The sequence below is a fragment of the Bufo gargarizans genome, unplaced genomic scaffold, assembly GCF_014858855.1.
Source record: "Bufo gargarizans isolate SCDJY-AF-19 unplaced genomic scaffold, ASM1485885v1 fragScaff_scaffold_716_pilon, whole genome shotgun sequence".
NCBI classification, from domain to species: domain Eukaryota; kingdom Metazoa; phylum Chordata; class Amphibia; order Anura; family Bufonidae; genus Bufo; species Bufo gargarizans.
This window is the reverse complement of record NW_025334172.1, coordinates 98,847-119,003: the sequence shown is the minus strand read 5'-3', so window position 1 is coordinate 119,003 and position 20,157 is coordinate 98,847. Positions and strand designations below refer to the sequence as shown.

At 40.2% G+C, this 20,157-nt stretch overlaps 1 protein-coding gene across 1 annotated transcript; it reads right to left on the bottom strand.

Annotated features, from left to right (window-relative positions):
- Window positions 1-6,895: 6,895 nt before the first annotated feature.
- On the bottom strand, window positions 6,896-19,585 carry LOC122922793 (N-formyl peptide receptor 2-like). Its single transcript, XM_044273523.1, has 3 exons — window positions 19,543-19,585; window positions 14,716-14,781; window positions 6,896-7,880 (listed from the first exon to the last, which is right to left on the bottom strand). Exons 2-3 carry the CDS (start codon window positions 14,766-14,768, stop codon window positions 6,896-6,898), a joined length of 1,038 nt encoding a protein of 345 aa, XP_044129458.1. The 5' UTR covers window positions 14,769-14,781; window positions 19,543-19,585.
- Window positions 19,586-20,157: the final 572 nt, after the last annotated feature.

The following is a 20,157-nucleotide window of genomic DNA, read 5'->3' as shown; positions in this document are numbered from 1 at the left end:
CTTCTATGTCTCCTTGAGAAAACACTTAGGGCGATGATGGAAGAGGAGGTGGCCCAGGAGGAGGAGGAGGAGGAAGAGGGGTCATTTTTAGCACTTTCAGGCCAGTCTCTTCGAAGTGACTCAGAGGGAGGTTTTTGGCAACAGCAGAGGCCAGGTACAAATGTGGCCAGCCAGGGCCCACTACTGGAGGACGAGGAGGACGAGGAGGAGGTGGAGGAGGATGAGGATGAAGCATGGTCACAGCGGGGTGGCACCCAACACAGCTCGGGTCCATCACTGGTGCGTGGCTGGGGGGAAAGGCAGGACGATGACAATACGCCTCTCACAGAGGACAGCTTGTCCTTACCCCTGGGCAGCCTGGCACACATGAGCGACTACATGCTGCAGTGCCTGCGCAACGACAGCAGAGTTGCCCACATTTTAACGTGTGCGGACTACTGGGTTGCCACCCTGCTGGATCCACGCTACAAAGACAATGTGCCCACCTTACTTCCTGCACTGGAGCGTGATAGGAAGATGCGCGAGTACAAGCGCACGTTGGTAGACGCGCTACTGAGAGAATTCCCAAATGTCACAGGGGAACAAGTGGAAGCCCAAGGCCAAGGCAGAGGAGGAGCAAGAGGTCGCCAAGGCAGCTGTGTCACGGCCAGCTCCTCTGAGGGCAGGGTTAGCATGGCAGAGATGTGGAAAAGTTTTGTCAACACGCCACAGCTAACTGCACCACCACCTGATACGCAACGTGTTAGCAGGAGGCAACATTTCACTAACATGGTGGAACAGTACGTGTGCACACCCCTCCACGTACTGACTGATGGTTCGGCCCCATTCAACTACTGGGTCTCTAAATTGTCCACGTGGCCAGAGCTAGCCTTTTATGCCTTGGAGGTGCTGGCCTGCCCGGCGGCCAGCGTTTTGTCTGAACGTGTATTCAGCACGGCAGGGGGTGTCATTACAGACAAACGCAGCCGCCTGTCTACAGCCAATGTGGACAAGCTGACGTTCATAAAAATGAACCAGGCATGGATCCCACAGGACCTGTCCGTCCCTTGTCCAGATTAGACATTAACTACCTCCCCTTAACCATATATTATTGTACTCCAGGGCACTTCCTCATTCAATCCTATTTTTATTTTCATTTTACCATTATATTGCGAGGCTACCCAAATTTGAATGAACCTCTCTTCTGTCTGGGTGCCGGGGCCTAAATATATGCCAATGGACTGTTGCATTGGTGGCTGACGTGAAGCCTGATTCTCTGCTATGACATGCAGACTGATTCTCTGCTGACATGAAGCCAGATTCTCTGTTACGGGACCTCTCTCCTCTGCCTGGGTGCTGGGCCTAAATATATGCCAATGGACTGTTGCACTGGTGGCTGACGTGAAGCCTGATTGTCTGTTACGGGACCTCTCTCCTCTGCCTGGGTGCTGGGCCTAAATATCTGACAATGGACTGTTGCATTGGTGGCTGACGTGAAGCCTGATTCTCTGCTATGACATGCAGACTGATTCTCTGCTGACATGAAGCCAGATTGTCTGTTACGGGACCTCTCTCCTCTGCCTGGGTGCTGGGCCTAAATATATGACAATGGACTGTTGCAGTGGTGGCTGACGTGAAGCCTGATTCTCTGCTATGACATGCAGACTGATTCTCTCCTGACATGAAGCCAGATTGTCTGTTACGGGACCTCTCTCCTCTGCCTGGGTGCTGGGCCTAAATATCTGACAATGGACTGTTGCATTGGTGGCTGACGTGAAGCCTGATTCTCTGCTATGACATGCAGACTGATTCTCTGCTGACATGAAGCCAGATTCTCTGTTACGGGACCTCTCTCCTCTGCCTGGGTGCTGGGCCTAAATATCTGACAATGGACTGTTGCATTGGTGGCTGACGTGAAGCCTGATTCTCTGCTATGACATGCAGACTGATTCTCTGCTGACATGAAGCCAGATTCTCTGTTACGGGACCTCTCTCCTCTGCCTGGGTGCTGGGCCTAAATATATACTAATGAATTGTTGCACTGGTGGCTGACGTGAAGCCTGATTGTCTGTTACGGGACCTCTCTCCTCTGCCTGGGTGCTGGGCCTAAATATCTGACAATGCACTGTTGCATTGGTGGCTGACGTGAAGCCTGATTCTCTGCTATGACTTGCAGACTAATTCTCTGCTGACATGAAGCCAGATTCTCTGTTACGGGACCTCTCTCCTCTGCCTGGGTGCTGGGCCTAAATATATGAAAATGGACTCTTACAGTGGTGGGTGACGTGAAGTTTGATTCTCTGCAATGATATTAAGACTGATTCTCTGCTGACATGAAGCCAGATTGTCTGTTACGGGACCTCTCTCCTCTGCCTGGGTGCTGGGCCTAAATTTATGACAATGGACTGTTGCAGTGGTGGCTGACGTGAAGCCTGATTCTCTGCTATGACATGCAGACTGATTCTCTGCTGACATGAAGCCAGATTCTCTGTTACGGGACCTCTCTCCTCTGCCTGGGTGCTGGGCCTAAATATATGCCAATGGACTGTTGCACTGGTGGCTGACGTGAAGCCTGATTGTCTGTTACGGGACCTCTCTCCTCTGCCTGGGTGCTGGGCCTAAATATCTGACAATGGACTGTTGCATTGGTGGCTGACATGAAGCCTGATTCTCTGCTATGATATGAAGACTGATTCTCTGCTGACATGAAGCCAGATTGTCTGTTACGGGACCTCTCTCCTCTGCCTGGGTGCTGGGCCTAAATATCTGACAATGGACTGTTGCATTGGTGGCTGACGTGAAGCCTGATTCTCTGCTATGACATGTAGACTGATTCTCTGCTGACATGAAGCCAGATTCTCTGTTACGGGACCTCTCTCCTCTGCCTGGGTGCTGGGCCTAAATATCTGACAATGGACTGTTGCATTGGTGGCTGACGTGAAACCTGATTCTCTGCTATGATATGAAGACTGATTCTCTGCTGACATGAAGCCAGATTGTCTGTTACGGGACCTCTCTCCTCTGCCTGGGTGCTGGGCCTAAATATCTGACAATGGACTGTTGCATTGGTGGCTGACGTGAAGCCTGATTCTCTGCTATGACATGCAGACTGATTCTCTGCTGACATGAAGCCAGATTCTCTGTAACGGGACCTCTCTCCTCTGCCTGGGTGCCCGGCCTAAATTTATGAAAATGGACTCTTACAGTGGTGGGTGACGTGAAGCCTCATTCTCTGCTATGATATTAAGACTGATTCTCTGCTGAAATGAAGCCAGATTGTCTGTTACGGGACCTCTCTCCTCTGCCTGGGTGCTGGGCCTAAATTTATGACAATGGACTGTTGCAGTGGTGGCTGACGTGAAGCCTGATTCTCTGCTATGACATGCAGACTGATCCTCTGCTGACATGAAGCCAGATTCTCTGTTACGGGACCTCTCTCCTCTGCCTGGGTGCTGGGCCTAAATATATGCCAATGGACTGTTGCACTGGTGGCTGACGTGAAGCCTGATTGTCTGTTACGGGACCTCTCTCCTCTGCCTGGGTGCTGGGCCTAAATATCTGACAATGGACTGTTGCATTGGTGGCTGACGTGAAGCCTGATTCTCTGCTATGACATGCAGACTGATTCTCTGCTGACATGAAGCCAGATTCTCTGTTACGGGACCTCTCTCCTCTGCCTGGGTGCTGGGCCTAAATTTATGAAAATGGACTCTTACAGTGGTGGGTGACGTGAAGCCTCATTCTCTGCTATGATATTAAGACTGATTCTCTGCTGACATGAAGCCAGATTGTCTGTTACGGGACCTCTCTCCTCTGCCTGGGTGCTGGGCCTAAATTTATGACAATGGACTGTTGCATTGGTGGCTGACGTGAAGCCTGATTCTCTGCTATGACATGCAGACTGATTCTCTGCTGACATGAAGCCAGATTCTCTGTTACGGGACCTCTCTCCTCTGCCTGGGTGCTGGGCCTAAATATATGCCAATGGACTGTTGCACTGGTGGCTGACGTGAAGCCTGATTGTCTGTTACGGGACCTCTCTCCTCTGCCTGGGTGCTGGGCCTAAATATCTGACAATGGACTGTTGCAGTGGTGGCTGACGTGAAGCCTGATTCTCTGCTATGACATGCAGACTGATTCTCTGCTGACATGAAGCCAGATTGTCTGTTACGGGACCTCTCTCCTCTGCCTGGGTGCTGGGCCTAAATTTATGACAATGGACTGTTGCAGTGGTGGCTGACGTGAAGCCTGATTCTCTGCTATGACATGCAGACTGATTATCTGCTGACATGAAGACAGATTCTCTGTTACGGGACCTCTCTTCTCTGCCTGGGTGCCGGGGCCTAAATATCTGAGAATGGACCGTTCCAGTGGTGGGTGACGTGAAGCCAGATTCTCTGCTATGGGACCTCTCTCCAATTGATTTTGGTTAATTTTTATTTATTTAATTTTTATTTTTATTCATTTCCCTATCCACATTTGTTTGCAGGGGATTTACCTACATGTTGCTGCCTTTTGCAGCCCTCTAGCCCTTTCCTGGGCTGTTTTACAGCCTTTTCAGTACCGAAATGTTCGGGTCCCCTTTGACTTCAATGGGGTTCGGGACGAAGTTCGGATCGGGTTCGGATCCCGAACCCGAACATTTCCGGGAAGTTCGGCTGAACTTCTCGAACCCGAACATCCAGGTGTTCGCTCAACTCTATATGGAACATATCAATAAACTAATCGAGACAATATTTTTATCCCACTTTTATTAAGGAATTTTTAATTAACAATACCAAATGCATAAGACATATTTTGCATTCCCACAAGTGTAATAATGTATGCAAAGAATAAAAAAGCACAAAAAATATAAAAGTACAAAACTTTTATAAGCTCGCTTATCACAATTAGTATAGTAGAAAGTAAAGTACAAGTTAAAATGCATTAAGAATAGGATCAAATAAAAACATGCCATCCTGGTCCTTTACTTGCCAGGGCCCTCACCTATATAGATTGATCAATTGTGTCATAAAATAGTCACTAGTCCACTCCAGTCCTCTGATGGACAAAAAAGTAATGGCATTTTACATAAGACTTCAGACTGCAAAACCGCTTGGTAATTACAGGTTCAAAGATCGCACTGGAGCATGGCCACCATCACAACTGGTGGAAGAGAATGGGATTATGCAGCATCCTGCAAACGGTCGCAAGCCCCATAGGCAAATCAATCAGTAGTATAACACACTGCAAAACATATGTATTGTAGTGTATTATGCCTGTAGACAGAACGTGGCGTCACATAGCCTAGGCAAAGCTGGACAAGGCTGCAGCCCAACTGCAAGCGCCAGTGCCTTCTCATACAGGTAGCGAGTGTTGGACCCCAACGGTCAGATACTTATGACCTATCTCTATTAAACTAGACACTCTGAAAATGTGCCAAATTTATCTCAGTGGCTGGTGCTGGATTTGGTCTATGCCACTTATTGGTTGACTTCATTTGATGCCAATATTTCGCTGCATTCTTGGCACTTGCTACTGTAAGTTTTGCGAGGCATTTTGTTTTGGGGTATAAACTCACCAATCACTATGAAGCAGAAATTACTTGTCTAGTTATTTTTACTACTTTTGAACAAAATACACTTATTTAAGCAACAAATCATTTGTTCTTGTGTCACCATATTATACGAGCCATATTTTTTGGACCAACTGATCTGTGTGAAGACTAAGACTTATTTTTTGCAAGACTAGTTGATAATTATTATTTTTGATCATTTCTGTATCTCATTGTGAGGTGTGCCAGATATACAGACTGCTCTGCTACATCTGTCAAAGTCATGTTTTTAAGAATATGAAACTAACAAAAAAAATAATGGAACCCTTAAAAAATATATACTTTATTTGATATCTATAAAAAAAGACCCTGATTGGTCAACCCTTATTCAGATAAACATTGGGTCCAGGAGCAGGTATATGTGAGGATATAACCATGCAAGGCAAGGTTCTTGCATAGGGTAACAGGGTATTTATTGGCGTTTAGGGCATTTTAGGGTTATCCAGGGTAGGTACAGGGACAGAGGACCCCCACCATCAGGGGTTACCTCCGGGCTGAGGATTAGTTAGGACCTGTGTAGGAAAAGAACCTTGCCTTGCATGGTTATATCCTCACATATACCTGCGTCTGGACCCAATGTGTATCTAAATAAGGGTTGACCAATCAGGGTCTTTTTATAGATATCAAATAAAGTATGTATTTTTTAAGGGTTCCATTATTTTTGAGTTAGATCCTTAGTCTGTCAGGGCTCAGTTATATCTATTAAATTTTTTTGCTTTTCTTTTGTTATTATTAAGAATATGTAATAATATCTAAATATTGTGCAGATTGAAGCTGCCGGGACACACATCACATGGCCAAAAATTGCATTGCAGCATGGCCAGTGCCACAGCCAGTGAATGCAGTGGTGTAGCATCCTGTAAGTAGTCAAAAGTCCCCCCCAGGCGAATCAACCAGTTATATAACACACTGCAGTACATATGTATTACAGTGAATTATGACAGTAGACAGACATTGAATCAGGACCTTAAACAAGAAAGGTCTAATAAAGGTGCTAACATAACAAGCAGCACATAAGCAATTGATGATTGCATTGTGAGGGAATAATGGGGATGTTAGTTACTCTGTCAAACCCATTAGATATCATTGTCACTGTAGTTCCTGGAATCTAAAGGGTAAAAATTTAGATCTAAGGTTATTCTGATCTCTACCATTACAGCAGAATCCTTGTTGGCAAAGGTCATCAGACTCTTGCTGTTGGTCTCATGGGTTATTATCATAGTTCTTGCCTTAATATGGCAACCATCCATTACATACAGTTACATCATGGAGTATTAATTGGGTAAGATCTTGTAAAGCTACTTTAAGATGACAAAGTATATTTCAAACATCCAAATTTTGAGTAGGTTCGCAATCCTCTCGTTCTCTGCATAGTTCATTAGGATGTTCACTTAAGGCTTTTTCTAGCCTGGTGGGGATAGATCTCAGAAAACCAGGTTTAAAAACTTGACCAATTAAAACATAAATAATTGGGTTGATGCAACTGTTAAGACAAGCCAGGTTGATGATGATTATATTTACTGTATAGAATTGAAGGTTACGTCTATTATACATTGGTATCAGTGGCCAGATGTAATATGGAAACCAACACAGAAAGAAACACAATATAACAGCGGTGATGATCCTGTAGGGTCTCCGAGATCTCTGGGATCTCTTACTTTTTCTAACTTTGATATAAATGATAACATAACTGATAAAGATGATGAGAAAGGGGATTGCAAACATCATAACTAACCTGAATAATCGAATGGTCCATTTTATTATATAGATATTGTGAAATATATAATAAAATGCCAGGGCACACCATTCACTTAAGTCATGAAAATACAACCCGTATAAGTAAAACACTAAACCAGTCAAGAGCAAACTGATCACCCAAATGATTGCCGCAGTGATTCTAACTAGTTTTTGTGTCCTATGAACTTTAGCCCAAAATGGCCACATGACGGATACAAAGCGGTCAATACTCATGGCCACTAAGAGAAGAACACTGGCGCTCATGTTTAGATTGAACAGAATGATGCTTAATATGCAATTCATTGCACTATCTTGGTCATACATGATGAGGTAAATCCACTCTGCAATGCGCAGAGGAAGAGAAGCACAGCAGAAGAAGTCCGCAATGGCCAAGTTGAGGAACCAAACAGAGCTGACTGATTTCTTCATCTTGAATCCAGCAATCCAGATGACTAATCCATTACCGATAATCCCAAGAACAAAAAAGATGCTGTATAAAGTAACTGTAATCTTTAGTAACTTGGCTTTGGTATAAGAATACGACACGTATCCATAGTCTTCGTAATATGACCTTAGAAGACATGATAGGGTAGAGGTTAGGATCTGGTTGAATTTATACTTACTAATGAGATCACATTATGGTGCTAGGTCTCTCCACCCTCTCTGGGAACACATGGTCTTAAGGTTCTTTTGATTTTTTTTTGACCAGTAAAACCTTCCCTTATCTCTGCAACTCTTTTGAAATGGATCAACCCAGTTAAAGTGGAAATTGTTCAAGAGAAAGGGTTACTGGTCCTGAGTGAGCTGGACCATAGTCTCGGCATCAATTCTCTTTTTTGAAAAGTTCTTATTTTATGTTAATATTATTTAGCATTTTCAAGATCTCTGATGTCATTGACAGTGAAAACTCATGTTTTCAAACCTTACAGATCTAATGTTCCTCATAGATAGCAGCACACTGGATGAAGTCTAGGTACTGTAATTCATGTCAACTAACAGTCATGAGTCCAGAGTTGTAGCCGTTATCCAGACCTATTCATTGTACCAAACAATTTTAAAGTCAACTTTGCATCAAATTGCAATAAAGTTGCATGTAGAGATGAGAGAATCGAAGTTGACGAAATGGAATTCAATTCGAATTTCAGGAAAATTTTCCTTTGTTACAAAGCCGACTTTCTTCATGGTTCGTAGTAACAATTCATAATTTTTTTGCAAAATAGCTGCTGCATATGTTACAAAGAGAAAGTAAGAAGCCCGGGAACGAGGGAGCAGACAGCCAATCAGCAGATAGCCTTCCCCTGTGATGTATAAATAGCCTCAGCCATCTTTGTCTCTGCTATTTCCCAGTGAGCTTAATGCAGGGAGAGACGTTACAGGTGCTAGGGACAGTGATCAGAAAGACTTTATTCCAAAATATTACTATTGAGCAGTTCAGGGAAAGATCATTCATAGTATAGAGATATAATAGGGAGGCATTATCCACACTATAGGGAGAGAGCATGGGACAATTGAACAGTGTAAACCTTGGCTAATAGGAGCTATTCTATTACACTTTGCTGCACTAATTAGGGTTAAGAAGTGTTCTAATACTACTGATTTTAGGTTGTTCACATTCTTTTATACATTTTTCTTCTCTATCTCCCATGAGCCATTTTTTTAAAATATATTTCCGTTTTCACATAGCTAAGGGTATGAGGGATTATTTTTTTGCGGGACAAATTGTACTTTCTAATGTCAACATTAACCCCTTAGTGACCACTCACGCGTGTTTTTACGGGGCCTTAGGCTGGGCCGCCGCTTTGTTACGGCAAAAATGGGTATATGTCACACACTGAACTAACAGTCAGATTAACTATAATAATTTTCCTGTCACGTATAAAGTGCACGTGTACCTTACACCAAAAATGGGTATATGTCATCGGCCGAACTAACAGACGGATTAACTATATTAATTTCCCTGTCATATATGCAGTGAACGTGTATTACGCACCAAAAATGGTAATATGTCACTGGCTGAACTACCAGTCAGATTAACTATATTAATTTTCCTGTCACGTATAAAGTGCAGGTGTACCTCACACCAAAAATGGGTATATGTCACCCACTGAACTAACAGACGGATTAACTATTGTATTTTTGAGTCACGGGTACAATAATGTGCATTTCACCCACAAAACAATCGCTAAAGGTCACCCACAGAATTAACAGCCAGATTAATTATTATATTTCTGTGTCAGGGGTGCAAAGATGGTGCATTGCACCCACAAAAAAAAAATCGCTATAGGCCACCCACAGAATTAACAGCCATATTTAATATTATATTTCTTTGTCAGGGGTGCAAAGCTGGTGTATTGCACCCATAAAAAATCATTATAGGTCGCCCACAAAACAAATAGCCAGATTCCTAACAATCTCCCTCGCTTCAGCTGCTTCCTGTCCCTGCACTACTCAAAGCTGACGGGGCGGTGCTACATGTGATCCAGCTTGTATAGAGGATGGGTCACATGATGTCAATCACAGCCATGGCATTACTAGTAGTGTTGGGGGCGAATATTCAAATCACTAATTTTAATCGCGAATATCGCCACTTCGAGAATTCACGAAGATTTAAAATATACTGCTATACGGTATATTCGTATTCGCGAATATTCTAGATTTTTTTTTTATCTGAACCCATGATCCCTCCCTGCTTCTTGCTTGTGGGCCAATGAGAAGTCTCCAATGTCTTTGTCTGAGCTTAGCAACATCCCTAGCAACCAATAGGAAAGTTGCCTACCCCTTACTATATAAGAACCTCCCCAGCAGCCATTTTCTGCAGTTTTTTGCAGTTCTGAAAGACAGAGCAGTGACATTGCTGTGCTTTACATTATATAGTTAGTTAGTTAGTTAGCTTATATACAGTACAGACCAAAAGTTTGGACACACCTTCTCATTCAAAGAGTTTTCTTTATTTTCATGACTATGAAAATTGTAGATTCACACTGAAGGCATCAAAACTATGAATTAACACATGTGGAATTATATACATAACAGAAAAGTGTGAAACAACTGAAAAAATGTAATATTCTAGGTTCCTCAAAGTAGCCACCTTTTGCTTTGATTACTGCTTTGCACACTCTTGGCATTCTCTTGATGAGCTTCAAGAGGTAGTCACCTGAAATGGTTTTCACTTCACAGGTGTGCCTTGTCAGGTTTAATAAGTGAGATTTCTTGCCTTATAAATGGGGTTGGGACCATCAGTTGCATTGTGGAGAAGTCAGGTGGATACACAGCTGATAGTCCTACTGAATAGACTGTTAAAATTTGTATTATGGCAATAAAAAAGCAGCTAAGTAAAGAAAAACGAGTGGCCATTTAAGAAATGAAGGTCAGTGAGTCTGAAAAATTGGGAAAACTTTGAAAGTGTCCCCAAGTGCAGTCACAAAAACCATCAAGCGCTACAAAGAAACTGGCTCACATGCGGACCGCCCCAGGAAAGGAAGACCAAGAGTCACCTCTGCTGCAGAGGATAAGTTCATCCGAGTCACCAGCCTCAGAAATCGCAGGTTAACAGCAGCTCAGATTAGAGACCAGGTCAATGCCACCCAGAGTTCTAGCAGCAGACACATCTCTAGAACAACTGTTAAGAGGAGACTGTGTGAATCAGGCCTTCATGGTAGAATATCTGCTAGGAAACCACTGCTAAGGACAGGCAACAAGCAGAAGAGACTTGTTTGGGCTAAAGAACACAAGGAATGGACATTAGACCAGTGGAAATATGTGCTTTGGTCTGATGAGTCCAAATTTGAGATCTTTGGTTCCAACCACCGTGTCTTTGTGCGACGCAGAAAAGGTGAACGGATGGACTCTACATGCCTGGTTCCCACCGTAAAGCATGGAGGAGGAGGTGTGATGGTGTGGGGGTACTTTGCTGGTGACACTGTTGGGGATTTATTCAAAATTGAAGGCATACTGAACCAGCATGGCTACCACAGGATCTTGCAGCGGCATGCTATTCCATCCGATTTGCGTTTAGTTGGACCATCATTTATTTTTCAACTGGACAATGACCCCAAACACACCTCCAGGCTGTGTAAGGGCTATTTGACCATGAAGGAGAGTGATGGGGTGCTGCGCCAGAGGACCTGGCCTCCACAGTCACCGGACCTGAACCCAATCGAGAGGGTTTGGGGTGAGCTGGACCGCAGAGTGAAGGCAAAAGGGCCAACAAGTGCTAAGCATCTCTGGGAACTCCTTCAAGACTGTTGGAAGACCATTTCAGGTGACTACCTCTTGAAGCTCATCAAGAGAATGCCAAGAGTGTGCAAAGCAGTAATCAAAGCAAAAGGTGGCTACTTTGAAGAACCTAGAATATGACATATTTTCAGTTGTTTCACACTTTTTTGTTATGTATATAATTCCACATGTGTTAATTCATAGTTTTGATGCCTTCAGTGTGAATCCACAATTTTCATAGTCATGAAAATAAAGAAAACTCTTTGAATGAGGAGGTGTGTCCAAATTTTTGGTCTGTACTGTATATATATATATATATATATATAATACAGATAGTTAGTGGGAGATAGTCAGTGTAGGTTAGATTGTGATAGGTTCTGCTGTCCATACATACATGCTACAGACATACATACATAATGCTGTGATGTCACAAGTTCACAACAATACTTTGGTGCACCAATCAGTAATATGTAGTCAGACCTGCTAAAATGTGAAGTTGCACGTATTGCACCAAAATATGTGCATCATTAATTGCCAATTTTTGCAATCACAAATATATTGGAGCACTCTATCTGCATATAAAGCTATTGCAATGTTCTGCCGTGTCAACCATTTTATCCAGTCTCAGGAAACTTCTAGAAGCTTGAAAAATGTAGCAAAATTGACCCACGTCTGTATTGAGCGGTCAATACACGCATATTACATTGCCGATTTTTACATTCAAGAATATAATTTGGAATTCTCAAATTCGCAAATTCATGACGAATATTAGCCCAAATATTCGCAAAATAGATGGCTGAACCATTGTACAAAACAAGCACTTTTACCTTTTGTGTCACCCCTGTCTGCTCATAGATTGTAAGCTCTTGCGAGCAGGGTCCTCACTCCTCTTGTTGTAATTATTGACTTCTCTGTTGCTATGTTATTTATGACTGTTTGTACATGAACCCCTGAATTGTAAAGGCTGCAGAATATAATTAAAGTTATTATTATTATTATTATTATTATTATTATTATTATTTTAGACAGCTTCTCAGTCACAGCAGGAGTCTAACATCGTACCTTGGAGCTAGGGTTTACCACATTGCTCCTGCTCTCCTTCCTTGTGGCCCCAGTAAAGCCTTTCACTTGCATCATATCTGTCTTCACTGTTTACTCCTAATGGGACTCCTAAGAAGAGGCAACAACACCCCATGTGCTATGCAATGTATAGATAGTCTTCCAGTTGAGGAATTGTGTTTGAAGTATCATCGTTTGGACTGCCATGAGGAGGAAGTTCAGGCAGAGGCTGGGGATCCCATGCTGTGTTAGTTATGGTGGTAGTAGTAGTGATGCTTATAGCCAAGGTGCTGGTGGTAAGAGAAGTAGTAGCTGTGGTAATAGTGACATTTGTGGCAAATGCAGAGAAAAGAATTATGAAAGGGGCCAAGTAGCCCACAATGCCATATCAAAGTCTGATAAAAGTGGTATAGTAATTGTGGATAGTAATTGTGTGTTGGTCAGGACCTGGGAGCTGGATTAGGTGCTAAGAAGGAGGTGGTATCACAGAAGGAGGGTAGTGACCATGGCAGTAAAAAGATCTGCTTCTATTGTGGTCACCTCTGGAACTGGTGATTTTGCTGTTACCATTGGCACAGTCTCAAAACACACTGGACCTGAGCCACACTTACCTGCCTCTAGCTCTTTGTGAGTATCTTTTGTATGGTAGTTTTTCTCTAAAAGACTGACACACAAATTCAATGCTGTGGGCAAGATCTGCAGGATGAAACTAAGCTGTGGGCTTTTAAATACAAACTCAGGTGCTATGGCTAAATTGCATCATGGATGTCTCCTCACCGCTAACAACTGGGTAAGGTGGTCATCAACAATTTGAGAGAGGTCATTGATGATGATGACACTGGCCATGATGACCAATTATCATTTCACATTGGTGGGAGGAGTGTGAAAGAACTGGTTAATCTGCACACTGATGAGCATGGCAATCTGTGCTTGGTTGCTTATGTTCACATAGGCATTGAATCATCAAGCAAACTGATGATTACTGGATAACCATGCTTTTAGACCATCAATATCAAAGCAAAATAGATGAATGGTTTTCTGATCACACAACAGAGGCAATATTGTTGTAGTATAAAGATACACTCGGTACTCAGCTTGCCACAGCTCTCAGTGAGCAGACACCTGTCCGAGGGTCCGACTAGAGAGGTTCGTTATGGCTCTCACCCATCTTTTCTCCCAGAAGTAGAAGCCAGTTTAGTTTGTTGAAAATAATAGAGCAGTTTTTTCATGTTCTGTCCTAGCTGGACTGGGGCCATTCTACAATGCGTACCCTCTTCTCTGACCTCATGGACTACTAGGCAGGCATATTACAGGCAGGCTGGCTCCCACTGTACTGTCCAACCTCCAGTGTCATGTCAGAGTTTTTTTTAGCACAGCCGGTGGCATCTTTACACAAAAATGGATACACTTCAAACATCATGTATAGCTTGGAAGAAATGTATAGCTTGGAAGAAAGAAGAGACCGAGGGGATATGATAGAAACTTTTAAATACATAAAGGGAATCAACTCGGTAAAGGAGGAGAGCATATTTAAAAGAAGAAAAACTACCACAAGAGGACACAGTTTTAAATTAGAGGGGCAAAGGTTTAAAAGTAATATAAGGAAGTATTACTTTACTGAGAGAGTAGTGGATGCAGGGAATAGCCTTCCTGCAGAAGTGGTAGCTGCAAATACAGTGAAGGAGTTTAAGCATGCATGGGATAGGCATAAGGCCATCCTTCATATAAGATAGGGCCGGGGCTATTCATAGGATTCAGATATATTGGGCAGACTAGATGGGCCAAATGGTTCTTATCTGCCGACACATTCTATGTTTCTATGTTTCTATCATATTTGTCAAAAGGAATAGATTTGTGAGGGTTTTTATACACATGCCCTGAGGATGCTGAATAGATCTGCCATTGCTGGCAGTGGATACTTATCTCCAGCTTGACCATGCCATTGCTGCTGTCTGCCTGCCGTCATGTGCCGAACTGTATAGCTGCTGCTCCCCCTACTGTTACTCTAATGACCCCTATACAGCTGCACATCTACTCATCCACACAACATCTGGCAGCAATAAAGGACCATTTTTTACAAAAATAAACTGCATTTACTGTTTGAGTGGAAAATATGAGGAATATAAACTTACCTGTGACCTGGAGTTGTATAAAAAAAGGTCAGGTTTAAATCATTGGTATTCATCCTGAATTTTTACCTTGAAGAATAAAAGTAAACAAAAACACTTAAAACAAATTAAACTTTTTATTATTGACTTATTTAAGCAGTTGTCAAGAATGTCAATGTTGATGACCTATCCTCAGAAATTAGATATTTGCCTTGATGGTGGCTGCTTAAAAAAGCTGATTGGTTTGGGTGGTGATTCCCAACATCCTGATACTGATGAACCATCCTGAGTATAGTCACAAATGTTAAAAACCTGTCTACCGTATCTTAAAGGAAATCTGTCACCAGGATAATCGCTACTGAAGTAAAGCCATGGCCTAATAGCACTTAGTACCTTATTTCCAGATGTGCCTTTGTTTCAGCAATAGATTTTTCTATCTTCTGAAAATCCAGTTTATTTGGTATGCAAATGAGCCAGTAAGGTGCCCAGAGGGGCGTCACTCTTGCAGAAAGGAGCCCAGGCGCGCCCTCATGCTGGGAGCAGGAAAAAAGGGGGGCAGAGTTATCGCTTGAATGTATGTGATGTAGGAGGGGTGGGTGGACACATTGTGGCAGGGGACATGCCTGGGCTCCTTCCTGCAAGAGTGACGCCCCTCTGGGCACCTTACTGGCTCATTTGCATACCAAATAAACTGAATTTTCAGAAGATAGAAAAATCTATTGCTGAAACAAAGGCACATCTGGAAATAAGGTACTAAGTGCTATTAGGCCATGGCTTTACTTCAATAGCGATTATCCTGGTGACATATTTCCTTTAAGTACCATCTATCTATCTATCTATCTATCTTATCTCATATCTATTAAAATCGTTATACATTTTTAGTTTAAGTTTTCATTTTCTGAATCAACAAAGGGTAATTATGTTTTCCTGACACATTCCTTTCCTCTCTATTTCTTTTACTGAATTTGGCAGATATCTTCCTTTAGCAACATTCAAAACATGGCACAATTTATTGATTTTTATTCACTGTCCATCCTTCCCAACTTATTAAAATTAGACTTTGTAAATTACTTATTACTTATTTATAGTGTTGAGCGCGAATATTCGAATCGCGAATTTTTTTCTCGAATATCGCAATTTCGAGATTTCGCGAATATTTAGAATATCGTTCTATATATTCGCGAATTCGAATATTCGTCTTTTTTTTTTTTTTTTTTTTATTATTATAATTTTTTCCTTTCCCACTTCCCTAAAGTTGTTCTTACCTGTCCTTTGGATTCCTGGCTTCCTGGCTGCTCCAGTCAGTGGCGTTTTCAACTTACTGCTATATTCAATATTAGCTAAATTACAATCTAATCTATATGTGTATTTTACGAAATTTCGCAAAAGCCGAAATTGCGATGCGAGTAATATAATACGAAATAATCGCATGAAGATTTCAATTTAGCACTGCTACATTCCATACTAGGCTAGAATATGGAATATAGCAGTGCTAAAGTTGAAATCTTCATGCGATTATTTCGTATTATATTATTCGCATCGCAATTTCGACTTTTTCAAATGTTCTTATTATTGCTCTAACTTCGTCTTTTCGAAATTTCGTAATATTCTGAAAGACGAAGTTAAAGCAATATTACGAAATTTCGAAAAGACGAAGTTAGAGCAATATTACGAAATTTCGTAAAATACACATAGATTGTATTTAAGCTAATATACTGCTATAGTAATATTTTTTAATAGTGTACATATTTTACAAAACTTAAGTTCAGAAGAGGCAAAAAAAAACTTAGAGGAAAAAAAAGGGATTATAGCACTATATAAGCTAAATTACAATCTATATGTGTATTTTACGAAATTTCGTAATATTGCTCTAACTTCGTCTTTTAGAATATTCGTAATATTGCTTTAACTTCGTCTTTCAGAATATTACGAAATTTCGAAAAGACGAAGTTAGAGCAATAATAAGAACATTTGAATAAGTCGAAATTGCGATGCGAATAATATAATACGAAATAATCGCATGAAGATTTCAACTTTAGCACTGCTATATTCCATATTCTAGCCTAGTATGGAATGTAGCAGTGCTAACTTAGCACAGCTATATTCCATATTAGGCTAGAATATGGAATATAGCAGTGCTAAATTGAAATCTTCATGCGATTATTTCGTATTATATTACTCGCATCGCAATTTCGGCTTTTGCAAATGTTCTTAATATTGCTCTAACTTCGTCTATTAGAATATTACGAATATTCTAAAAGACGAAGTTAGAGCAATATTACGAAATTTCGAAAAGACGAAGTTAGAGCAATATTACGAAATTTCGTAAAATGCACATATTAGCCTAGCCATTGTCAATTAGCATAGGAACGTTGCCTTATACTATCAAGATAAATAATCGCAATACGCGAAAATTTTTATTCGTATATTATTCGCGATAATTGGAATAATTACGAATATTCGATTTCGACGAATATAACACGAATATTCATTCGAATATTCGCGAAATATCGCGAAATCGAATATGGCACCTCCCGCTCATCACTAGTAGTGTTGAGCGCGAATATTCGAATCGCGAATTTTTTTCTCGAATATCGCAATTTCGAGATTTCGCGAATATTTAGAATATCGTTCTATATATTCGCGAATTCGAATATTCGTCTTTTTTTTTTTTTTTTTTATTATTATAATTTTTTCCTTTCCCACTTCCCTAAAGTTGTTCTTACCTGTCCTTTGGATTCCTGGCTTCCTGGCTGCTCCAGTCAGTGGCGTTTTCAACTTACTGCTATATTCAATATTAGCTAAATTACAATCTAATCTATATGTGTATTTTACGAAATTTCGCAAAAGCCGAAATTGCGATGCGAGTAATATAATACGAAATAATCGCATGAAGATTTCAATTTAGCACTGCTATATTCCATATTCTAGCCTAATATGGAATATAGCTGTGCTAAGTTAGCACTGCTACATTCCATACTAGGCTAGAATATGGAATATAGCAGTGCTAAAGTTGAAATCTTCATGCGATTATTTCGTATTATATTATTCGCATCGCAATTTCGACTTTTTCAAATGTTCTTATTATTGCTCTAACTTCGTCTTTTCGAAATTTCGTAATATTCTGAAAGACGAAGTTAAAGCAATATTACGAAATTTCGAAAAGACGAAGTTAGAGCAATATTACGAAATTTCGTAAAATACACATAGATTGTATTTAAGCTAATATACTGCTATAGTAATATTTTTTAATAGTGTACATATTTTACAAAACTTAAGTTCAGAAGAGGCAAAAAAAAACTTAGAGGAAAAAAAAGGGATTATAGCACTATATAAGCTAAATTACAATCTATATGTGTATTTTACGAAATTTCGTAATATTGCTCTAACTTCGTCTTTTAGAATATTCGTAATATTGCTTTAACTTCGTCTTTCAGAATATTACGAAATTTCGAAAAGACGAAGTTAGAGCAATAATAAGAACATTTGAATAAGTCGAAATTGCGATGCGAATAATATAATACGAAATAATCGCATGAAGATTTCAACTTTAGCACTGCTATATTCCATATTCTAGCCTAGTATGGAATGTAGCAGTGCTAACTTAGCACAGCTATATTCCATATTAGGCTAGAATATGGAATATAGCAGTGCTAAATTGAAATCTTCATGCGATTATTTCGTATTATATTACTCGCATCGCAATTTCGGCTTTTGCAAATGTTCTTAATATTGCTCTAACTTCGTCTATTAGAATATTACGAATATTCTAAAAGACGAAGTTAGAGCAATATTACGAAATTTCGAAAAGACGAAGTTAGAGCAATATTACGAAATTTCGTAAAATGCACATATTAGCCTAGCCATTGTCAATTAGCATAGGAACGTTGCCTTATACTATCAAGATAAATAATCGCAATACGCGAAAATTTTTATTCGTATATTATTCGCGATAATTGGAATAATTACGAATATTCGATTTCGACGAATATAACACGAATATTCATTCGAATATTCGCGAAATATCGCGAAATCGAATATGGCACCTCCCGCTCATCACTACTTATTTAATTAAAAGTAAAAAAAAGGATGCTTAGTTCTACCTTTTTTTTTGAAGGGGGGTTGTGTTGCTGGCTTTTTACTAGAAATTATAATGAGGCTCAGTAATTATTTCATCCCTTTATTTTCCACCAAGGTACAAAGCATCCTCAATGGCGCCCTTTAATTGCTACTGACGAAACTGGAAGAGGGAACAGCCAGAGAGAAGGAAGGATAATTTCATGATTTATTTTTAATTTATTCTTCCCATTGTTGTTTTTTAATTATTTCCAATATAATAATAATTTCTATTTTCATATCGTAGCAAGTATATTGTGGACTATCCAAATTATAAACTCTTTTTAGAATCCTGGGGTGAATTTACCGCAATATATATTCACTATACAGAAAATACACAGTAAAGCTATATTTGCTGCAAGATCGACTTACTGAAACTTGTTCCCCATGTATGTACTGTACAAATAAAATAAAAACTATCATTTTTAATGTCAAAAACATTTTGTTATTTAGTAAAATTCAAGAGTACAAAGTTATAAAAGCCTATGGGCAAAACCATACATTTAGTTTAAAAAGTTTTGTTTATCTTTTAAGGAATCTAAAAAGATAATAGATTTAAATAATAAAAAAGTATGATTGGTTAAAAACTTATTGAATGTTAAAAAACATTGAATAAATTATGTTAACTTTCACATTTTTATAGCAAAAGTTGAGATTTCAGTTTTTCATTAATGACACATTTTCTGGGTATTATCAATAACGTGCATTTCATTTAGAATTTTATTGATTTCTTACCTAACAAAGTCTTCTTTCTGCTACTTTTCCTGTTACGCTTCTTCTACAATAGTCTATCACAGAATAACAAAATAATCATAATCTTTGTGATCTGTAAAATTTTTCCCTTGGGGCTGTATTCTTACTGTAGCCTATCAAGCAGTGACATCAAGTAGCGTGTGACTCACTGGAATATCAGATATGGTAAATTAAACTGATTTAAAGCTACAGACCGAACTATGAACTTTCAGCACAAAATGAGTGTCATTTTATGTGGTATAATAACTTTGGAACGTTTTTTACGTTAATAACTTTGTGACACATTGTATGTCATGACAGTGGTGAATTTGAGTCAATATATTTCACCTTTATTTGCAAAACAAATCAAAAATTTACCACAAATTAGGAAAACTTTGTAATTTTCAAAATTTTAATTTCTCTACTTTTAGAACAGATAGTGATACCTCAGAAAATACACAATATAGTGATTAATACCGGGATATATGTAAAATTATAAAACGGCACTTGCCTGTTCTGAACTTTGACAGAGATTGGAGCACAATAGTGGGAGATGGAATAAGATGTGTAGCCCACAAAGCACCCAATCTAGGTCCAATGCTCAGCCAGAGTTTGTTC

Bases quoted from the DNA above. Each gene is read 5' to 3' on its own strand.
- LOC122922793 (XM_044273523.1), bottom strand. From the start codon at position 14,768: ATGAATACCAATGATTTAAACCTGACCTTTTTTTATACAACTCCAGGT. The intron at 7,881-14,715 runs GTAAGTTTATAT...ATGTCTTCTAAG, and splicing joins TATACAACTCCAGGTCACAG to GTCATATTACGAAGACTATG.